The 16,197-nt window shown below is 37.5% G+C and overlaps 1 protein-coding gene across 20 annotated transcripts in view; it reads right to left on the bottom strand.

The window, feature by feature from the left end:
- ESRRG (estrogen related receptor gamma) overlaps positions 1-16,197 on the bottom strand; it is a 630,244-nt gene that overhangs the window by 55,795 nt on the left and 558,252 nt on the right. For 19 of the 20 annotated variants that reach the window (XM_058701235.1, XM_058701223.1, XM_058701230.1 and 16 more), the window contains 2 exons: positions 10,596-10,706; positions 6,766-6,948 (listed from right to left, as the gene is read on the bottom strand). In XM_058701235.1, coding sequence (XP_058557218.1) covers positions 6,766-6,948; positions 10,596-10,706 — 294 coding nt within the window. The remainder of the gene's footprint in view (positions 1-6,765; positions 6,949-10,595; positions 10,707-16,197) is intronic. The other variant, XM_058701216.1, reaches the window with a different exon arrangement.

The raw sequence follows: 16,197 nt of genomic DNA on the forward strand, positions 1-16,197 counted from the left end.
TGTTCATATATAAAGTGGGGATCATAAGAATAAAGCCTACCCAGAGAATAACAGAATTGCTACGAGTAACAACTTAATGTTTGTGAAAGCACTTTGTAAACATTAAATCACTATTTAGATGTCAATTGTTTTTGTATTCAAAGCTTAATCTCAGTAAAAGGAAATAATCACATATATATGTACACACACATGCATATATATTTATGTAGACAGAGATACATGATTCAGGGTAGAGATCACGTCATGTTAATCTTTTATATTTCCCATAGTACCTACCGTAGTGTTAGGTACATAGCAGCAACTCAAATACTTAAATTGTACTCAATGAGTACTATGAAATTATGATTCCTCTTTGATTAGAGGTATACAACAGCATGGCTATTATAGATGGCAAACATAATTTAGGGACACCTAGTAATGGAGCGTAAGTAATGTTGGAGTAGAGATCACCTGAGCACAGGTTATTCGACATGGTTACAGAACAGGCATTAGGTCACAAACAGTGGCACTGAGTGGTGGCAATAAGTCTCTATAAGCAACGGTAACCATGTTCGGATTGTCTAGGAAAACTTGTGACTTCTCGATTGGTCTCTCTATTTTTTTTCTTCTTCTTTTTTTTTACTTCTAGCAAGGGTAGCTGCAGAAGATGAAAGACCTTAGGTGACCTTTCAGATTATTTTTTTTTCATAACATAGTTTTCAACTTACTGGTTCCTATTTCCTTATCATAGTTGTGATCTCAGGAACGGATAAACATTCAGTTGTTTTAGGTTTGGCCAAGAAGGATGAACTAGATTATTTAGATGCTAATGATCCTGCCCACCTAAGATAGAATGATGACAGTATCCACACAAAGATCCCTTTGGTCAAAAAGTTTCCATCCAACCTTTGCATCACCACTGAGGTTTACTGTGAGTATTTTTTGGAAATGGATTTTATTAAACTGACTTTTTAGATCACTTGGTTTTAATTGCAATAAAATGACAATCTATGTGCAGTATCTCAGAAACTAGAATGAACGCTGAATATTTTACATTTAGATCATGCTTTGTAATTTGCAAATTAATTATACATATGTGTTTAATTTGCATGTGTATTCTTTCCCTCGTTTGATTTTCACAATATAACTAATGGCTAGAGCAATTAAATAACTTACAAAAAATTACTCAACTACAGCTTAGGCTGTCTGATTTTACTTTTAGGTTCATTGCACCCGAAAAAAACACAACTATAGGTACACAGGTATACAAATGTCAGGTACATGAAATGTTACTTCCAAATGTTTGGTAATACTTAATAGCATTATTAAGCCAAGGCTTCGAGTCTTAAATTTACATTTTCTACACTTAAATAAAAGACTCGATTACTTCATAGTTCTGAAATCATCAAGTTACATATGCAAAAGAAAATTAATCCTGAGGAAAGAGGCTGTAATCACTTCAATTCATTCACAGCAAAGTAGAAATTACAACTACACGTCAATTTGGTTATGGGATGGGGTAGAGAGTGGAGCCTCAGGGTCAATGAACAGTTTTGGGCTATGCATATTTTCAATCAACTAATCAATAAAAATATTTATCAAATGTCAGTGATACAGATACAGAACAGAATACTGGGTGCTACTTATATATGATATAACTCTCAGTCAACCATGCCCTTGACCTGCACATCAAACCATAATCACACACACATATACACGTGGAAACATACTTCATGTTACAAATGGAAGCATAACCTTATGGTAATTATTTCCACCACACTTTTTTTTTTTTTTTGGAGCTTTTTGCCCATATCATTATCACTTAATGGCGCTACCAGTTTTAGGTAAGTAATGGGCATTTGAGAAACCTCCACAACTTTGAGGGTGCCTGGGTGGCTCAGTCAGTTGAGCATCCAACTCTGGATTTCAGTTTAGGTCATGACCTCAGGGTTCCTGGGATGGAGCCAAGTCCTGTGTTGGGCTCCGTACTGACAGCGTGGAGCCTGCTTGAGATTCTTTCTGTCCTCTCTCCACTACTCCCTCCCTCGCTCTCTCTCTCAAAATTAATAAATGAACAACTTTAAAAAAATATTTTAAAAATTAAAAAAATTAAAACCTCCACAACTTTGGTTGGCAGATGACATAATCTTACAAAACTGGTCTCTCTAGAAAATGCATTAGAACAACAGATAGATTTTTTAAACAGTATCATTAGCAATAAATGTTCAAAATATTCTTGGGTATTTGCCCACAAAATTTACATCCTAATGTAGGAATAGCTTATACATCTTCTTTAGAGATTTGTCATTTCTAGAAAAATCTCAATACTTCTGTTGAGAAAAATACACAAATCCCAACTCAATGAGCAATTTTTGATATATTCTTCTAACGGATTGTTTTTACAAAAAATATTTCAGTGTAAATGAAACACACTGGTTTCTAATCTTTAGATTTCTGTTTCTTACACGAATAAACTACCCATAAAGACTGTTTTATCACATTATCTTCCTAGTGTGGTTTTCCTTTAGAGCTTAGTATTTCCTGCCTTCACTGAGCATGAATAAAAATTAGAGTTTTTTGTTTGTTTGTTTGATGTCATTACAATAAATACCATTTTATAAATGTGACTAAGAGGCCCCGAACTTATGCCGAGTCCTCTTGTTCAGTAGGACAGCTGTTTAATTTGTCATGTTAAAAATAAAGAAGCCTACCTGAAAACTTACCATATATGATAAAAGAAAAAAACGTTCTAAAATATATTCATTCACTTAATTGTTAAAATACCCTTCCATTCTTTTAAAGTGAACTGTCGGATGAGACCCATAATATATTTAAGCCACTTATATAGGTCAGCTAATATGGGTTATGCTTTTTTAAGCACCATCTGACTAAGCACATTCTGCATTTTGCTAACAAAGTAACGGTACATAATAATATTTTAATCAACCGCAAAGAACAATAATAGATCTGACTGCTGGGCTGATAATCGTCTTATCACACCCTGTGAAACCTAGCTCTAATATTTGACGGAGCCTCCATTACTTGGCAGCCCATTCTAAAAAAAGGCCAACAATGGGGAGAGAATGAAGTGGAGTGTGCAGTAAGTCCGTATCTACATAAAAGAGATTAGAGGCGACAGCGTTCCATTTTACAGCTCAATCATATTGTGTTAGCATGCGCTTATCCGAGCGCGGACGAAATTGAAAGAGAAATAAAAAAGAGTCAGGCAGATAGGAACCAGAAAAGCGAGGCGTGAGCAATTTCCAAGGATATAAAAGGATGCTAATGGCGGGCCCTGTCATTCCTAAAAAGGGCTATTAGGGCACCATCATCTGTTCTTGTGCCCTTATGCTCCTCCAGCTAAAGTCAAGCATTTTCTAAAGCCCTTGTGATCTTTTTTCTTCTACAGATAAAGTATGGTCATGTTTTGTAAGAACACACTTTTCCATTTATATGATTTATTAAAGTAAGTCAACTAATTCGATTTACTGATAAAAAAAAACACTCCATATGTATTTTCTTCAATATTTTCTTTTGTTGAGTTCTTCATTTTTTCATGTAGCAAAAGCAAGGATACAGAGTGCATTCCCAGCAGTGTAGAAAGGCTACTGATCTTATCTTAGATGCTAAACTTAATTTTTAAACTGTATGTGTGTGTGTGTGTGTGTGTGTGTGTGCGCGTGTGTGTGATTATACAAACTGAGAGCAGCATAAAGAGAGCAGAGGCTCAAATTTTGGTATTAAAAATATTTCATTTTAATTTTAACATAACTTTAAAATGCTTAAGACAAAGACAGGTGGAATTTCTGTTCTGATTTGGCTTTAATTCAGGCTCTGACCCCAGTTATGAGGACTGGGTCATGTTATCAGGAACATGATTTTACTTCTATCATGGCACAAATGTGACCTTAATCTTTATATTCTCTTTGTCTCCCTCCCTCCCCACCAGTCCCCCATCCCAGACTCCACACTGCTGCTCTGCCCAACCTCCCTGAACTCGGGGTACACCAGCACTCTAAGATCAGAGCATCCTCTTCCTCTACCTCAAAGCACTGCATGGCACACTCATTATTTAACAATTTAAAAGAATTCAGTTAATTCTTGTTCAGCTAATTCTTTTCTGAAAAGCCAACCCACTCCTTGCAATCATTTAAAACACCCTGAGGGTATCGGGAACACCAGAGCTGTGGAACACCAGAGCTGTGAATCATCACTTCACAGTGACCTCCTCTGGCATTTGCTATGGAGAGAGAATAACGTCAGTCCCCACCGATTCTAAGCCTCAGCTTAAGACGGAACACATAATCGTATAGTAATTGTTTCCACCACTGGAAATGCTGTTACTCATAGTTATTTAAAGTTACTGTCTTCACAAAAGTCACTAGAGCCCCTTTACTGTGACAAGTTCCTTTGTAAGCTGACATTTCTACTTAGATGCACAACTGGACCCACAAATTTATCGCTGACTTTCCCTTACCAGAGAGCACTGTAAGGAGTTGTTGCCTTTTATTGGTCTTTATTATGGGATGTCTGAACAATATTAAAGGATTGGTTTAACATGTATCTCAATTCAGGGAGAACTTGGGCAGAGTTCTCTGAAATAATGGGTGGTTTGGAGTCATAGTTACATGGTCTTTCATGTCGTTATCAATAACATTAACATTATTATCATTAGTATTCTGAAATGGTTCTGTGAAATGCAGTCAACTGGGTCTCCTGACTCTACTCCAGGAAGCAATGCTGAATATATGCTTTGATGGCACCGGATACGTTTGTGATTCCGTGTGTTCTTACCTCTTTATGCTTCAACTGTCCCTAGCTATGAATCACAGGTAATACTACTCGATTCCCAGGTGAGAATAACAGTTCTCAGTTGGGAAGCAGGGGCACAGTTTTGCTTGCCAGCGGACATATGTCTGTACCTGAGGACATTTTTGTTTGTCACAACTCAAGGGGACTAGTGGTAGAAGCCAAGGAAGCTTGTAAGCACCCTCCCATGAGCAGGAAAGTCCCCCACAACAAAGGATAATTGGTTCCAAGTGTCAGTAGTGTCAAGGCTGAGAAGCCCTGGGTTAGAATAATGATATTTTAAATATGTGCGTATAGGTAGGTGTGCCTGGCTGGCTCAGTCAGTAGAGAGTGCAACTCTTGATCTCAGGGTTGTGGGTTCGAGCCCCACACGGAGTGTAGAGATTACTTAAAAATAAGATCTTTTTTAAAAAATTTAAAAATAAAATAAATAGCTGAGTATATGTGTGTGTGTGTCTGTTTATATAAAATAATAAAATATGTAAATACAAATGATATATATTGATTATCTTCAAAAGGGTCTGTGGATACTTCAACAGATGTTAGCTTTTGTTTCTTTTTGCTTTAAAACACTTCAACACACTTTGCATCCAGGTAAGTCAGAAAAGTCTTCGTACATTGTTTAAGTGAATTCTGACATTTCCTAATGCTACAATTCCCAAATGTCTCAACATCTTTCAGCATATCCTTTATTCGTTTTTCTAGAAGTCACACGAGTGTGATTACAGTCGAAGTGCAATATCAACTCTCCAGATGATCAAATGCTCCTCCTTTTCACATGCAGTAACCCTCGTATAGGTATCTTCCAAAGAACACACTCAAGCTCACCTATTTAACTAGTTTTGACTTAATTTGGGGTGCTTTATTAGCAAACAGTGTAAGACAAAGTAGCTAGTATAATACAGAGTGATGTTTAAATTAGTTTACAATTTGCTTGGCCTCATCTAGAACTGCACCGAACAAAGCCATTCAGAAATGTCAGCTGTGTTCCTAACCACTGTAACAAATTGTCGCCTGAACGCTGCACACCTAATGACTTCAAATTAGCTTCACTGCGATATCGCCTGACAGTTCGTTACGACTGTTAGCAACATAGCTGGCGTATCATGACCAAGAAATTGGTTTCAGTGTGGGCTGGGAAAGGGACTTCCATCAATTTGATTAAAGAAATTACTGTAGCATTCAAAGCATAAAGACAAACTAGTTTAAGGAGACAGAAATAAGTTAACTGTGCCAGGAAAACAGTGCGCATCATTCAAAAACTTGTTTCTTAACTACCTGAAGATCAAAGTTCAAACAAACAAATAACAAATAATTCAAGCAGACTACTAAAATTCTCAAAACTTGTGACCAGCTCTATGTCTATGGATGGTATGGGATTGGCCAAGAAAGCAAAGTAATAGGCTACTTTCAAATACTACTTTTAAGTTACCGTATGAGAAACTGTATGATGTCAATTTAATATTCCTTTTTATAATCTCTGTTCAAATCCATGGGAAATAGTAATGTCAACCAAAGCAGAGCTTATAAATACAAATAGCAATTCTGCGTAAATAGCCACCACGAACAACAAAATGAGTTATTCTTAACAGGAAAAAAAAGGTACATTAGATAACTGCTGACAAAGACATTGTTTTAAGTGAAAAGAAAAAGCAGAAGTATCTCCTGAGGGGAAAGGTCAGAATTTTAAGAGGAATAAAGACATATTTTTTTAAAGATACACTCTTCTTTATCTTATATTGGCAGTAGTGCCTTTGCATATGAAGAAAATAACAAGTGTTCGAGGTGCTACAGACATAGAAAGGTTTATGATTCGATTAGGATCAGCAAAGTTCTAAATTAAGTATGATAAAAACAAATGTAGAGGTTAAAAACCATACTAATGAGAAAATTTTGAATTTGTCTAAATCTACATAGGCAACCTAGGGAATCATCGCAACAATTTCTGTTTCATTTTTTTCTTTTCAGAAAATGTACCTGGAATATGCTTCGCCCATCCAATGATAACCACCAACTCTCGGTCAGCCAAGTCACACAGTGTAGTGAGGGCTTTGATGTCACTGTCAGGGACCGTAGGGTCAGGCATGGCATAGATCTTCTCCGGTTCGGCCACCAACAAATGTGAGACAATCTTGTTATCTGCAGGATCAGACCAGAGCACTACAAGATCACTAGTAGCGTCATCCCTGTTTCACAGACCCTAAAGTATGCCGCATCTTGAAAAATAATTCAAATGGTCTACAATAAACCCCAAATATTCTATTTACGTTACAATATATATATATATATATATATATATATATATATATAGCAAACAGTGTTCGGGAAAACTCATAGCAAGAAATAAGCCACTGCAGTTGTAACAGAATGTATTCCTTTCTTCTTTGCTCTACCTGCCTTTGCTGGAATGAAGCATCTGTCCTGTAATGAAATTTTTTATAGCAAACAGATCAGAGAAGTTAGATGCTTTCTAGGTTTGCTCTTTGATTCTTAAGTGGGATTTCGGGAAGCAGATGAAATAGTATACAACATCTTTAAAATAAAAATCCACAATGAGCCACTGAACTGTGGAATATAATGTGGAAGGCAGAGAACTACCAGTGCCCAGAGTCGTAATGGGCACGAAAGTCATTAATTGTCTTAATTCTTTTAAAGAAGAGCAAAGGTCAGAGCCCTTCTGCCTGGGTGAATTACTGACTATATAACTCTATCTCTGTGGGATGCATTAAATAGGAATTTCTCTCCTTTCTCTCCCTCCCCACACACCCAGCCAATCTTTCAAATATAGCCAATATCAGTTTCCAGAAAACTACTCCTACTTAAAGGCGACAATATTTTCTCTTTGGAGCGCCTAATTCTTTAATCCTCTATTTTTATCTGTTGTCTTTAGCTCATTCTCTGGCTCAGATTTATCTGTCTGAAATTTGTGATATATGTTTTTAAAATCCTTCATAAAATAAACACTAGAGATAAATGGAAAGCATCACATCAAATGTGTTTTATTGCTTAGGGGCATGTGAGAGTTTATGGAAAGGCTGTAAAGCCTTGCTAACAGAATGAATTTTCTTGTTGGCCCTATTTTCAATTTCTATGTGTAGCTTTAGAGTTTGTACTTTTTTCTAAATTAAGAGATACAAATGGGTAAGAATAAACCCAAATATTTTTATGCTCTATGTACTGCTATGACTCTAGAAAACCAGGGCATTAAATGGGACTTTTGTGAGCAAAGCCAAAGTTTCCTCTGTGTTTACTAGATAATTTTCCTTTCATTATTAACTATTTAACCCATCATTAACTTCTTAACCCTAAATGAAAAGACTGCATATTTCTTAGAATTGAAAACGTAGCATGCGTTTTGGTCTTCTTTAATGAAATGACAAGGAAATTATACAAGCTGTAATTAGCAATTTTTCTAACATTTAAAAACTTTATTATTATGGCTGCTTTAAGAATTACATTTATTGCAAATAATCAACAGATAACCGTTCGTTGGCAGGAATATTCAATTATCACCAAATTGAAAATGCAGATTTGGGAGGAAATATTCCCAAACACCATATTTTGTAGGAAAAAAATAAAATTAAATATAGATTCTTTTTTTTTTTAACTTTTAGGATCTGTGAAGAATGGCATTTGTTTCTTGTATATGCTATGGAAACAACACCCTGTGTGTTTAGTTATGCTTGGAAAAGTTTCAACTTTCATTGCTCTGACAATGCGACAAAACCTGTCAGCAACCGCTGGATTCTCAGGATTAGAAGCAAATGCAACATTTAACAAAGGGCACAGAAATGTACCCAAAGAAAATCCTGACTCTAGTTCTTTTAGTACTGAGAAGATGGTACTTGTTTTACCCAAGTCAGTGGACTTGACCGGAAGGGTTAGAGAAATTTGGCTGAAGCGAAGAAATTCCCATTATTCAGAAAATGGAATAGCCGACAGCACTGTTTCTAGGTAAATCTTATTTAATGTTTCCCTAATTAGAATCAATAGAACCCAATTTTCATTCTTGGGCTTTTGTAGTACACAAACAATCACTCAGGGTCCAGAAATCTCCCTGAGCCACTTTCTCAGCAAAGCCCAGGCACAGCCTCTTGACTTATCTGACAGGATCTGAAAATTAAGTTTTATAAATGTTTGTTACAAAAACACACTAATTGGATGGACTAAGGGAAATTAACACAGAGGCCTTGAGATAATGAGTAATGATTTATTAGGAGTCCTCTTTATCTCAGACAAATGGAGCTCACTGAAATTGCTATAATCTTCTTAAAGGTACTCGACAAGCCACTTCCCAATTTCTCAGGTTTACGCCGAAAACCATAGATGTTCCCCTATCAGGTGGACTTACAAATGGGCTGGTGCTCATTTTTCTCTCAGAAGAGGAAATTATCAATGGTTTCAGTCAATGTTCGTGCAAAATGAATGAGAAATGGGCAGGCTGTGTAATATTGAGCCTAGGAAACTAACCCCTAACGAAATTAAGCATTAGTGTTTATTGCATTTTATTGTATTATCAGAAAGTTTTTTATTATAATGTGCAAAATCTGCTTAATGCAGTCCTAGATTGTATTTGCAGAATGCCAACCAGCTTATGCAGGCTGAGGAGAAGATGCCAGATTGGACAATTGAAGGTATAATCAACATAATGTTTTTTGGAAAGGCAAAAGGAAACTATGCCATATGTTCACTTAAGCTTTAATTTTATGTAAAACTGGTTGTTTTTCCTTTGACATAGCTAAAATGTCCTTTCATTTACAGTTCAGGGTCTGTTTTATTTATTTAACAGATCCCCATATGCTCACATGTATGATGCACAGCAGCGACCCCTCCTGGAGAATCTGAATTAGAAGCGGACACTTTCTCTTCCCTTGAAAGCAGATCAAAAATTACCCGTGTGTCTTCCCACAACTGCTCTGGATGCAGCTTCCTCTGGTTAAGTGCTGGTTGTGTCTTCTGAGACAAAGACAGCTAAATGTGAGAACCGTTTCCATCAAAGCACTTCTCAGTGCCTAGTACGAACTCTATGCGCAAATATCCTAGGAGGTTAGCTCTGTTGTGCTAGAACTATGAGCTGATTTTTCAGAAAATGGGATGCAGTTATTGCCTCCATCTATATCCCGGCTCTTTTTAGTTAATGACAAAGAGAATGAGGCTTGCATTTTAGCAGTGTACCCATCATCCTTTCAAATTGCAATCTGGCATTATAAAACCATGGACTCTTTAAAAACAATTCATAAGGCCTATCAGGGCATCTGAGATGGAACCACCAACCTATGCTTGTTATTAGTAGGGCCTATTCTTGTTTTAATCTATTGCTAGCTAGTGTGTTAACCTTCCATAGCTCCAAATTAATGAGGCTCCTAATGTATTTTCATTGGGAGGTTGAGCAGTCAAACTCATTTAGTTAGTGAAAACTACAAAAATCACTTTCTTGTGAAATCTGAAACTAACAGCTCCAATGAACTAATGATTACAGTATGATCCATTTTATGTACCTCTGAAAATAAAGATAACCAGTAAATGTAAAATTCTCACTATATAAGCTATGCCTTAATATGCTTATGCTTCTACAAAATGACTACGTGAAAAAAAGGTAGGGGAGAGAAACCATAGGGGAAAAAAAAAAGATAATTAGCTGAGTTACTGTTGCTCCTAAAAGGCAATTCTTGGGAACAGAGCCACGGCCCCCAACAAAGACAAGTCTCCTTGGAGTCAGTGGGGATGGGCATGCCAAAACGGATATACATTGAGCCAACTGGGAGGATTCCGTGTGTTGGAAAGCCAGACATGTCTGCTGTACTTACATGGCTTTTTGGCTGGCTGAACCAGCTGAGGGTTCAGGTAGGGGCTGTTCTCCGCATCTATTCTGCGCTTGTACTTCTGCCGACCTCCACGTACTCTGTCAAGGCGCACCCCTGTGGGCAAAGACAGGCACTGGCTTACTCCTGAGGTATCCATCTTTGAGACCAATCAAATACATGGAGTATCACCCGTGGGTGCTATGGAGACCGAGAGTAGAACCCAGAATGGTCCAGAGGTGTTGGGAGAATGTAAAGAGGGGGTGACTAAACCAAAATTGCCAGTAATTAGAAACCAAATCCAGCAGAGAGTAACAGACCTGAAAAGCATTTGATGCAAGGCCATCAAAGTCCCATTTGCACACCAAAGAAAAGGCACATTTCCATGGGAATTAATACAAAGAAACTGTTACTTGGTACTAGCCTAGTTTCTCAAATCAAAGACAGTGGCAAGCTGATCCTCTTCATCAGTCACCAGTGAAAGCTCAATTCGTAAGAGCTATCCAACCCTCCCTGGTCCACCAGAAGGCTCAATACGGCCCCGTGGAACTGAACTGAACTGCAAGCATGTGCATGCCGTGGAGAGGTGGGATGACACTCCGTAAGAGGAGATGTTCCATACTCTAATGTCACCATGTCTCAGAGGAGAACGTCATTTATATTTTTGGTACACGTTTGTATTTTCTTCCAGATGAGAGAAAACCGGGACTGGACACAGGACAGACAAAAGGAGCTTCCTGAAAGAATTCAGAAGGCTTGGACGTTGAAGGAAGGCTATGTTAGTGAGGCAGAGCTGAAGGGTGAAGCTAGAAAAGGAGGTAAAGCCGACAGGTATTTAGTAAATACCCAAAGAGTGAGGAGTTGGGTCAAGGTTCAGAGAGTTTTTGCTGGTACTGGATTTAAAAGATTGAGCAAAGAGGCAAAAGGTTAAGAAAGGAATTAAATATAAATGTTTCATATGTGGGGGAGTGGTGAGCTGAGCTTATTAATAACTTGGTTTCCAATCTGCAATTATGAAGTTTAGGACCGGACCATATAAACCTTTATCTAATGAAGAAGTGGCTTGGGAGTAAGAGCCAGGAGAGAGACTCACTCTGATATTAGGCTGCACCTTAATTGATAAAACGGTATAACATGATCCGTTAACAAATTCAAGGAAGTAATTCACTGTACATGTTTTGGCATTTCTCAAAATGTTTAGAAAACAGATTTCGTTTAACAGCATCATCAGTATTATTATTTTACTGAAAAGGCCTCTCAGAGCCTTTAATATGCAAATGACCTCTGTAAAACTCTCAGAAGGAGATACAGCCTATGCGATGTTCTGCAAATCAATTGAACCAAAGACCTGTTTTTGGAATATTTAGTAACATCATGTATAACATGTGAATGGTGGGTTCTCTGAGTTTTACGAAACCGTTTGGGAAAGGCTGATACAGCTCTAGGGAATCCTGAAGTGAATATATACACTCGAATGTTCAGGATTACTTAATTCAACCACGAGATAAAGTAAAACACAATTTTTCATATTAGCTTAATAATACTGCTTTAAGAATTGACTATCTTTTCGTGAAACACAGAAACATATGCTTGGTTCTAGATAAAGCCTGAAATGTCATACTGAAATATCAAAGCAGAGTTTAAAGGAAATCAGGAGACAACTTCAAGAGCAATTAAGTAGGTTTCCACAGCAAATTTCACAAAACAAAGAAATTAGTACAGTGTCTAAGTATTTACTGAAAATAGTAGCACACGTGAGTTACAAAGAAGCTGTTTTTCTTACTGCTGCCTTTAAAAAAAAAAGTCTATTTATTTATTTTCAGAGAGAGAGGGAGAGAGACAGCGAGCAGGGGAGGGGCAGAGACAGAGAGACAGAGAAACCCCAGCAGTCTCCACAGCTGTCAACGCAAAGCCCACTGTGGGGCTCGAACCCACGAACTGTGAAATCATAACCAGAGCCCAAAGCAAGAGTCGGAGGCTTAACCGATTTAGCAACCCAGGTACCCCTCCCTATTGCTGCTTTTAAAGTACTTTCTGCCTACAGTAGAGTTCTGTTCCCTTGTTCATCTGATTTTAAGTGTAGAAAAGTTGGCGGAAAAGAAACTGCAGAACTGGGATACTACGCTTCTTCCCATTAGGATGCTGATTTTGTAGAGATAAACGGTAGAGTACAAAGAACAGAAATACTTAATCAAAATGTAAGGCTACTAAAGTTTAAAATACTGTAAATCAAACACTGTAAATAAAGATTCTACCTCTATTGCACTTGAGGGCACATAGGTTTAAACCACAATCTCTCATTAGTAAGGAAAACACACAAATGATACTTTGTGTTAAAAAAGAAACAGGTATCTACAAAAAAAAATGAAGATGGTTCAAGGGAAAAAATAAAGATATTAAAAATCACCAAATAAGAGTAATTTAATGTAATTGTTGTAACTACTCCTATTTTATAGAAAGTTTCTTGGATTATCTAGTCTAAGATGTATGGCCTTGCATCTATCAAAAAGCAGTATGTATCATCAATTTCTATATCCCTATCAGCTAGTCCCTTGTCTATAATAATGATATTGTGAAAAGACTGAAGATCCCCCCTTTAATGTCTCCAACTATAATAACATAGTAATTTATTCCTAAGTATTATAAGAAAAATAAGTTCAAAAAAATAAAGCAGGGGAGCCTGGGTGGCTCAGTCGGTTGTGTCTGACTCTTGATTTCGGCTCAGATCATGATCTCACAGTTAATGAGTTTGAGCCCCATGGGGCTCCAGCGTGGAGCCTGCTTGGGATTCTTTCTCTCTGCCCCTTCCCTGGGCACACACACTCTTTCTCTCTCTCCCAAAATAAATAAATACATTTAAAAAAAGAAAATAAAGCACAGTTTGCAAGTCAGATAGTTAAGTTTTTTTCTGGCTCTTTTATTAACCGGCTTTGTAAACTTTGACGAGTTCCTTAACCTATCTATTTTTCCAAAGATAAGATAGACATAAAGACAATATCCTTCCTGCTGTCTTTCTGTAAGGACTCAATATTGTATTTATATAATGTGTTAATATGTTTGGATATTATACATATGCATCATTAAAATATTTTATAAACCTTAAAATGCCAAGGAAAATAAGGAAGTTGTCATTTTATCATTGTTTTGTTGTTGAAATACTTGTTGTTGTATTACTTTATTGAAATATATTTTGCATCCTGATCATTTATTAAAAATCTATTCCCATGGAGTTTGACAGTCTACCTTGCCTCAATTCTGAGGAAAATAGACTGAGGTATGATGGAGTGGTAAGAGAATTCAAAGGATACAAGACAAATAATGATACTCATTTGATGTCGAAGAGATTTAAATTTTTTTTTTAACGTTTTTATTTTTGAGACAGAGAGAGACAGAGCATGAACGGGGAGGGGCAGAGAGAGAGGGAGACACAGAATCGGAAGCAGGCTCCAGGCTCTGAGCCATCAGCCCAGAGCCCGATGCGGGTCTCGAACTCACGGACCGCAAGATCGTGACCTGAGCCGAAGTCGGCGCTTAACCGACTGAGCCACCCAGGCGCCCCGATGTCGAAGAGATTTATAGAAATATTTGGTCCCATTCTATTTACTGTTCATCCTTGTCATTAATAATATCATTTAGGTATGTAATTATTTTAGACTAGATACAGAAACTAATCCAAATTCTATAAAAAATAAGGATGCTATCCCTGAGTTTAGCTGTAAGCACACAATACAAGGTAAACAACTGATAATTATCCAATTAACCTAATGTATTTAAAAGTCTCCAAACAGTGTATTTTTTTTAATGTTTATTTTTGAGAGAGACAGAGAGACAGACAGACAGAGTGTGAGTGAGGGAGGGACAGAGAGAGAGGGAGACACAGAATCTGAAGCAGGCTCCATGCTGTCAGCACAGAGCCCGTCATGGGGCTCGAACCCATGAACCATGAGATCACGACCTGAGCCAAAGTCAGATGCTTAACCACTGAGCCACTCAGGTGCCCTCCAAATTGTTTAGCAGAAACAAAGAAAAACAACACTATGTATGACCAGGACCTGGGAAATCCAGACTTGCCATAACAAGATATCAATCTAATTGGAATATATCCACTGAATGTGACAAAGCCTGTCTTTTTACTTCTTTAGTACCTGAAACACACACACACACACACACACACACACACACACACACACACACACAATCTGTCTGGACTTCGCTTGTAACCAGTTTGGGAAAAGTTGAAAAGTAAGATTTTTCCCAGGAAATAAGATACCCACAATGTTCAATGTTTGACAGGTTTTGAAGTTAATTAAGGCAATTGGAGTTTCTATTCATGTGGAGACTGCTTTTTTTTTTTTAAAAAGATTTTAATAGTTGGCATTACCTACCAAGTAGAATGTTTCACATTGCTTCTTCTTTCAAATACTGCATGTGCCTACATGGCCACAAGGGAATTACAAATCTTCTACATTGTCAGAATTTACAAAATTGAGAAAGCAAGAAGAGGGCAAGGAGGAAAAAAATACGCCGTGAGGCAAATAAACGCCAAAAGAAGTGAAACAGTTCAACACAAGGTCTTCTTAGGTCAGCTCATTTTGAGTCCACATTTTATGCCCAAATGCAAATTTTTATAATATTATATAGTCCAAAGTCAAAAGTATTTTTCACATTTTTAATAGCACAAAGTCAGAGACATTTCATAGGATAATAAAAAATCTCCCCTTCAGAGAATTATACAAGGATACCCTAGCCTACTTTCCTATATTAAAGACCAGCCTTTTACAATGTTGTTCGCAAAGGTTTGCTAAAAATATTAATTACACAGACTCCTGGAACACTTAAGAAAGATGCAAACAGTCACATTAAAGTGATACTATTTTTTTTAAAGATAGTGAATTGTTTAAAAAGATCAGTTAATTTAATTAATGCTAAATAAAGGGTTGTATTAAATAAATGCTACCAAACGTAGCTTGCAATTGAGTTTTGAGATCGGTCTAGAAAAGCAGGACTTCTGAAACAATAAGGCAGAGAGGACGGGAGTTTTCCCTTCCACTTGATGTCTTCCCCATCCTGCAGTTCCCTTTGCTGCAGGAGGAAACCACGCTCCTTCCCTTTGGGAAGACAGGTACCTAAGAGCGCCCTTCAATTCTCCAGATGCTCCTGTGAGGGAACCGTCATAAACAGAGGATAGAGAAAATCCCTTTGAGGAGCTGCAGGGAAAGAAGCTAAGGCAGATTAGTAGTATCACACACCGCAGAGGGTCATGTTAGTGGCAGCCTCTGATGGGGTTCTCCTTTGGGACAATGTCCTAAAAGAGTGTACCAGTTTAACCTAGAGTACTTGTGCATATTTAGAGGTTTCTCTTAATGGGATGAGTGAAAATTACTTGTGTATTCACACATATACTCCAGGGAGAATCTGATCATATTAAATTCTTGAGGATCGCATGAGAAAATAAGCCACACCGACCCCTAGGTATCTTCAGCTGCCATAGCCTCTTCTCAAAATAGACAGTGGTATTGCTAAACCTGTCTTCCTGGTTTGGTCCCTCTTCCTGATTCAGCAGTCTTCGACGCCTCGTACCTACATTTTCCTCCCAAGCCATGTCTTC

The sequence above is a fragment of the Neofelis nebulosa genome, chromosome 15 (assembly GCF_028018385.1).
Source record: "Neofelis nebulosa isolate mNeoNeb1 chromosome 15, mNeoNeb1.pri, whole genome shotgun sequence".
NCBI lineage: Eukaryota > Metazoa > Chordata > Mammalia > Carnivora > Felidae > Neofelis > Neofelis nebulosa.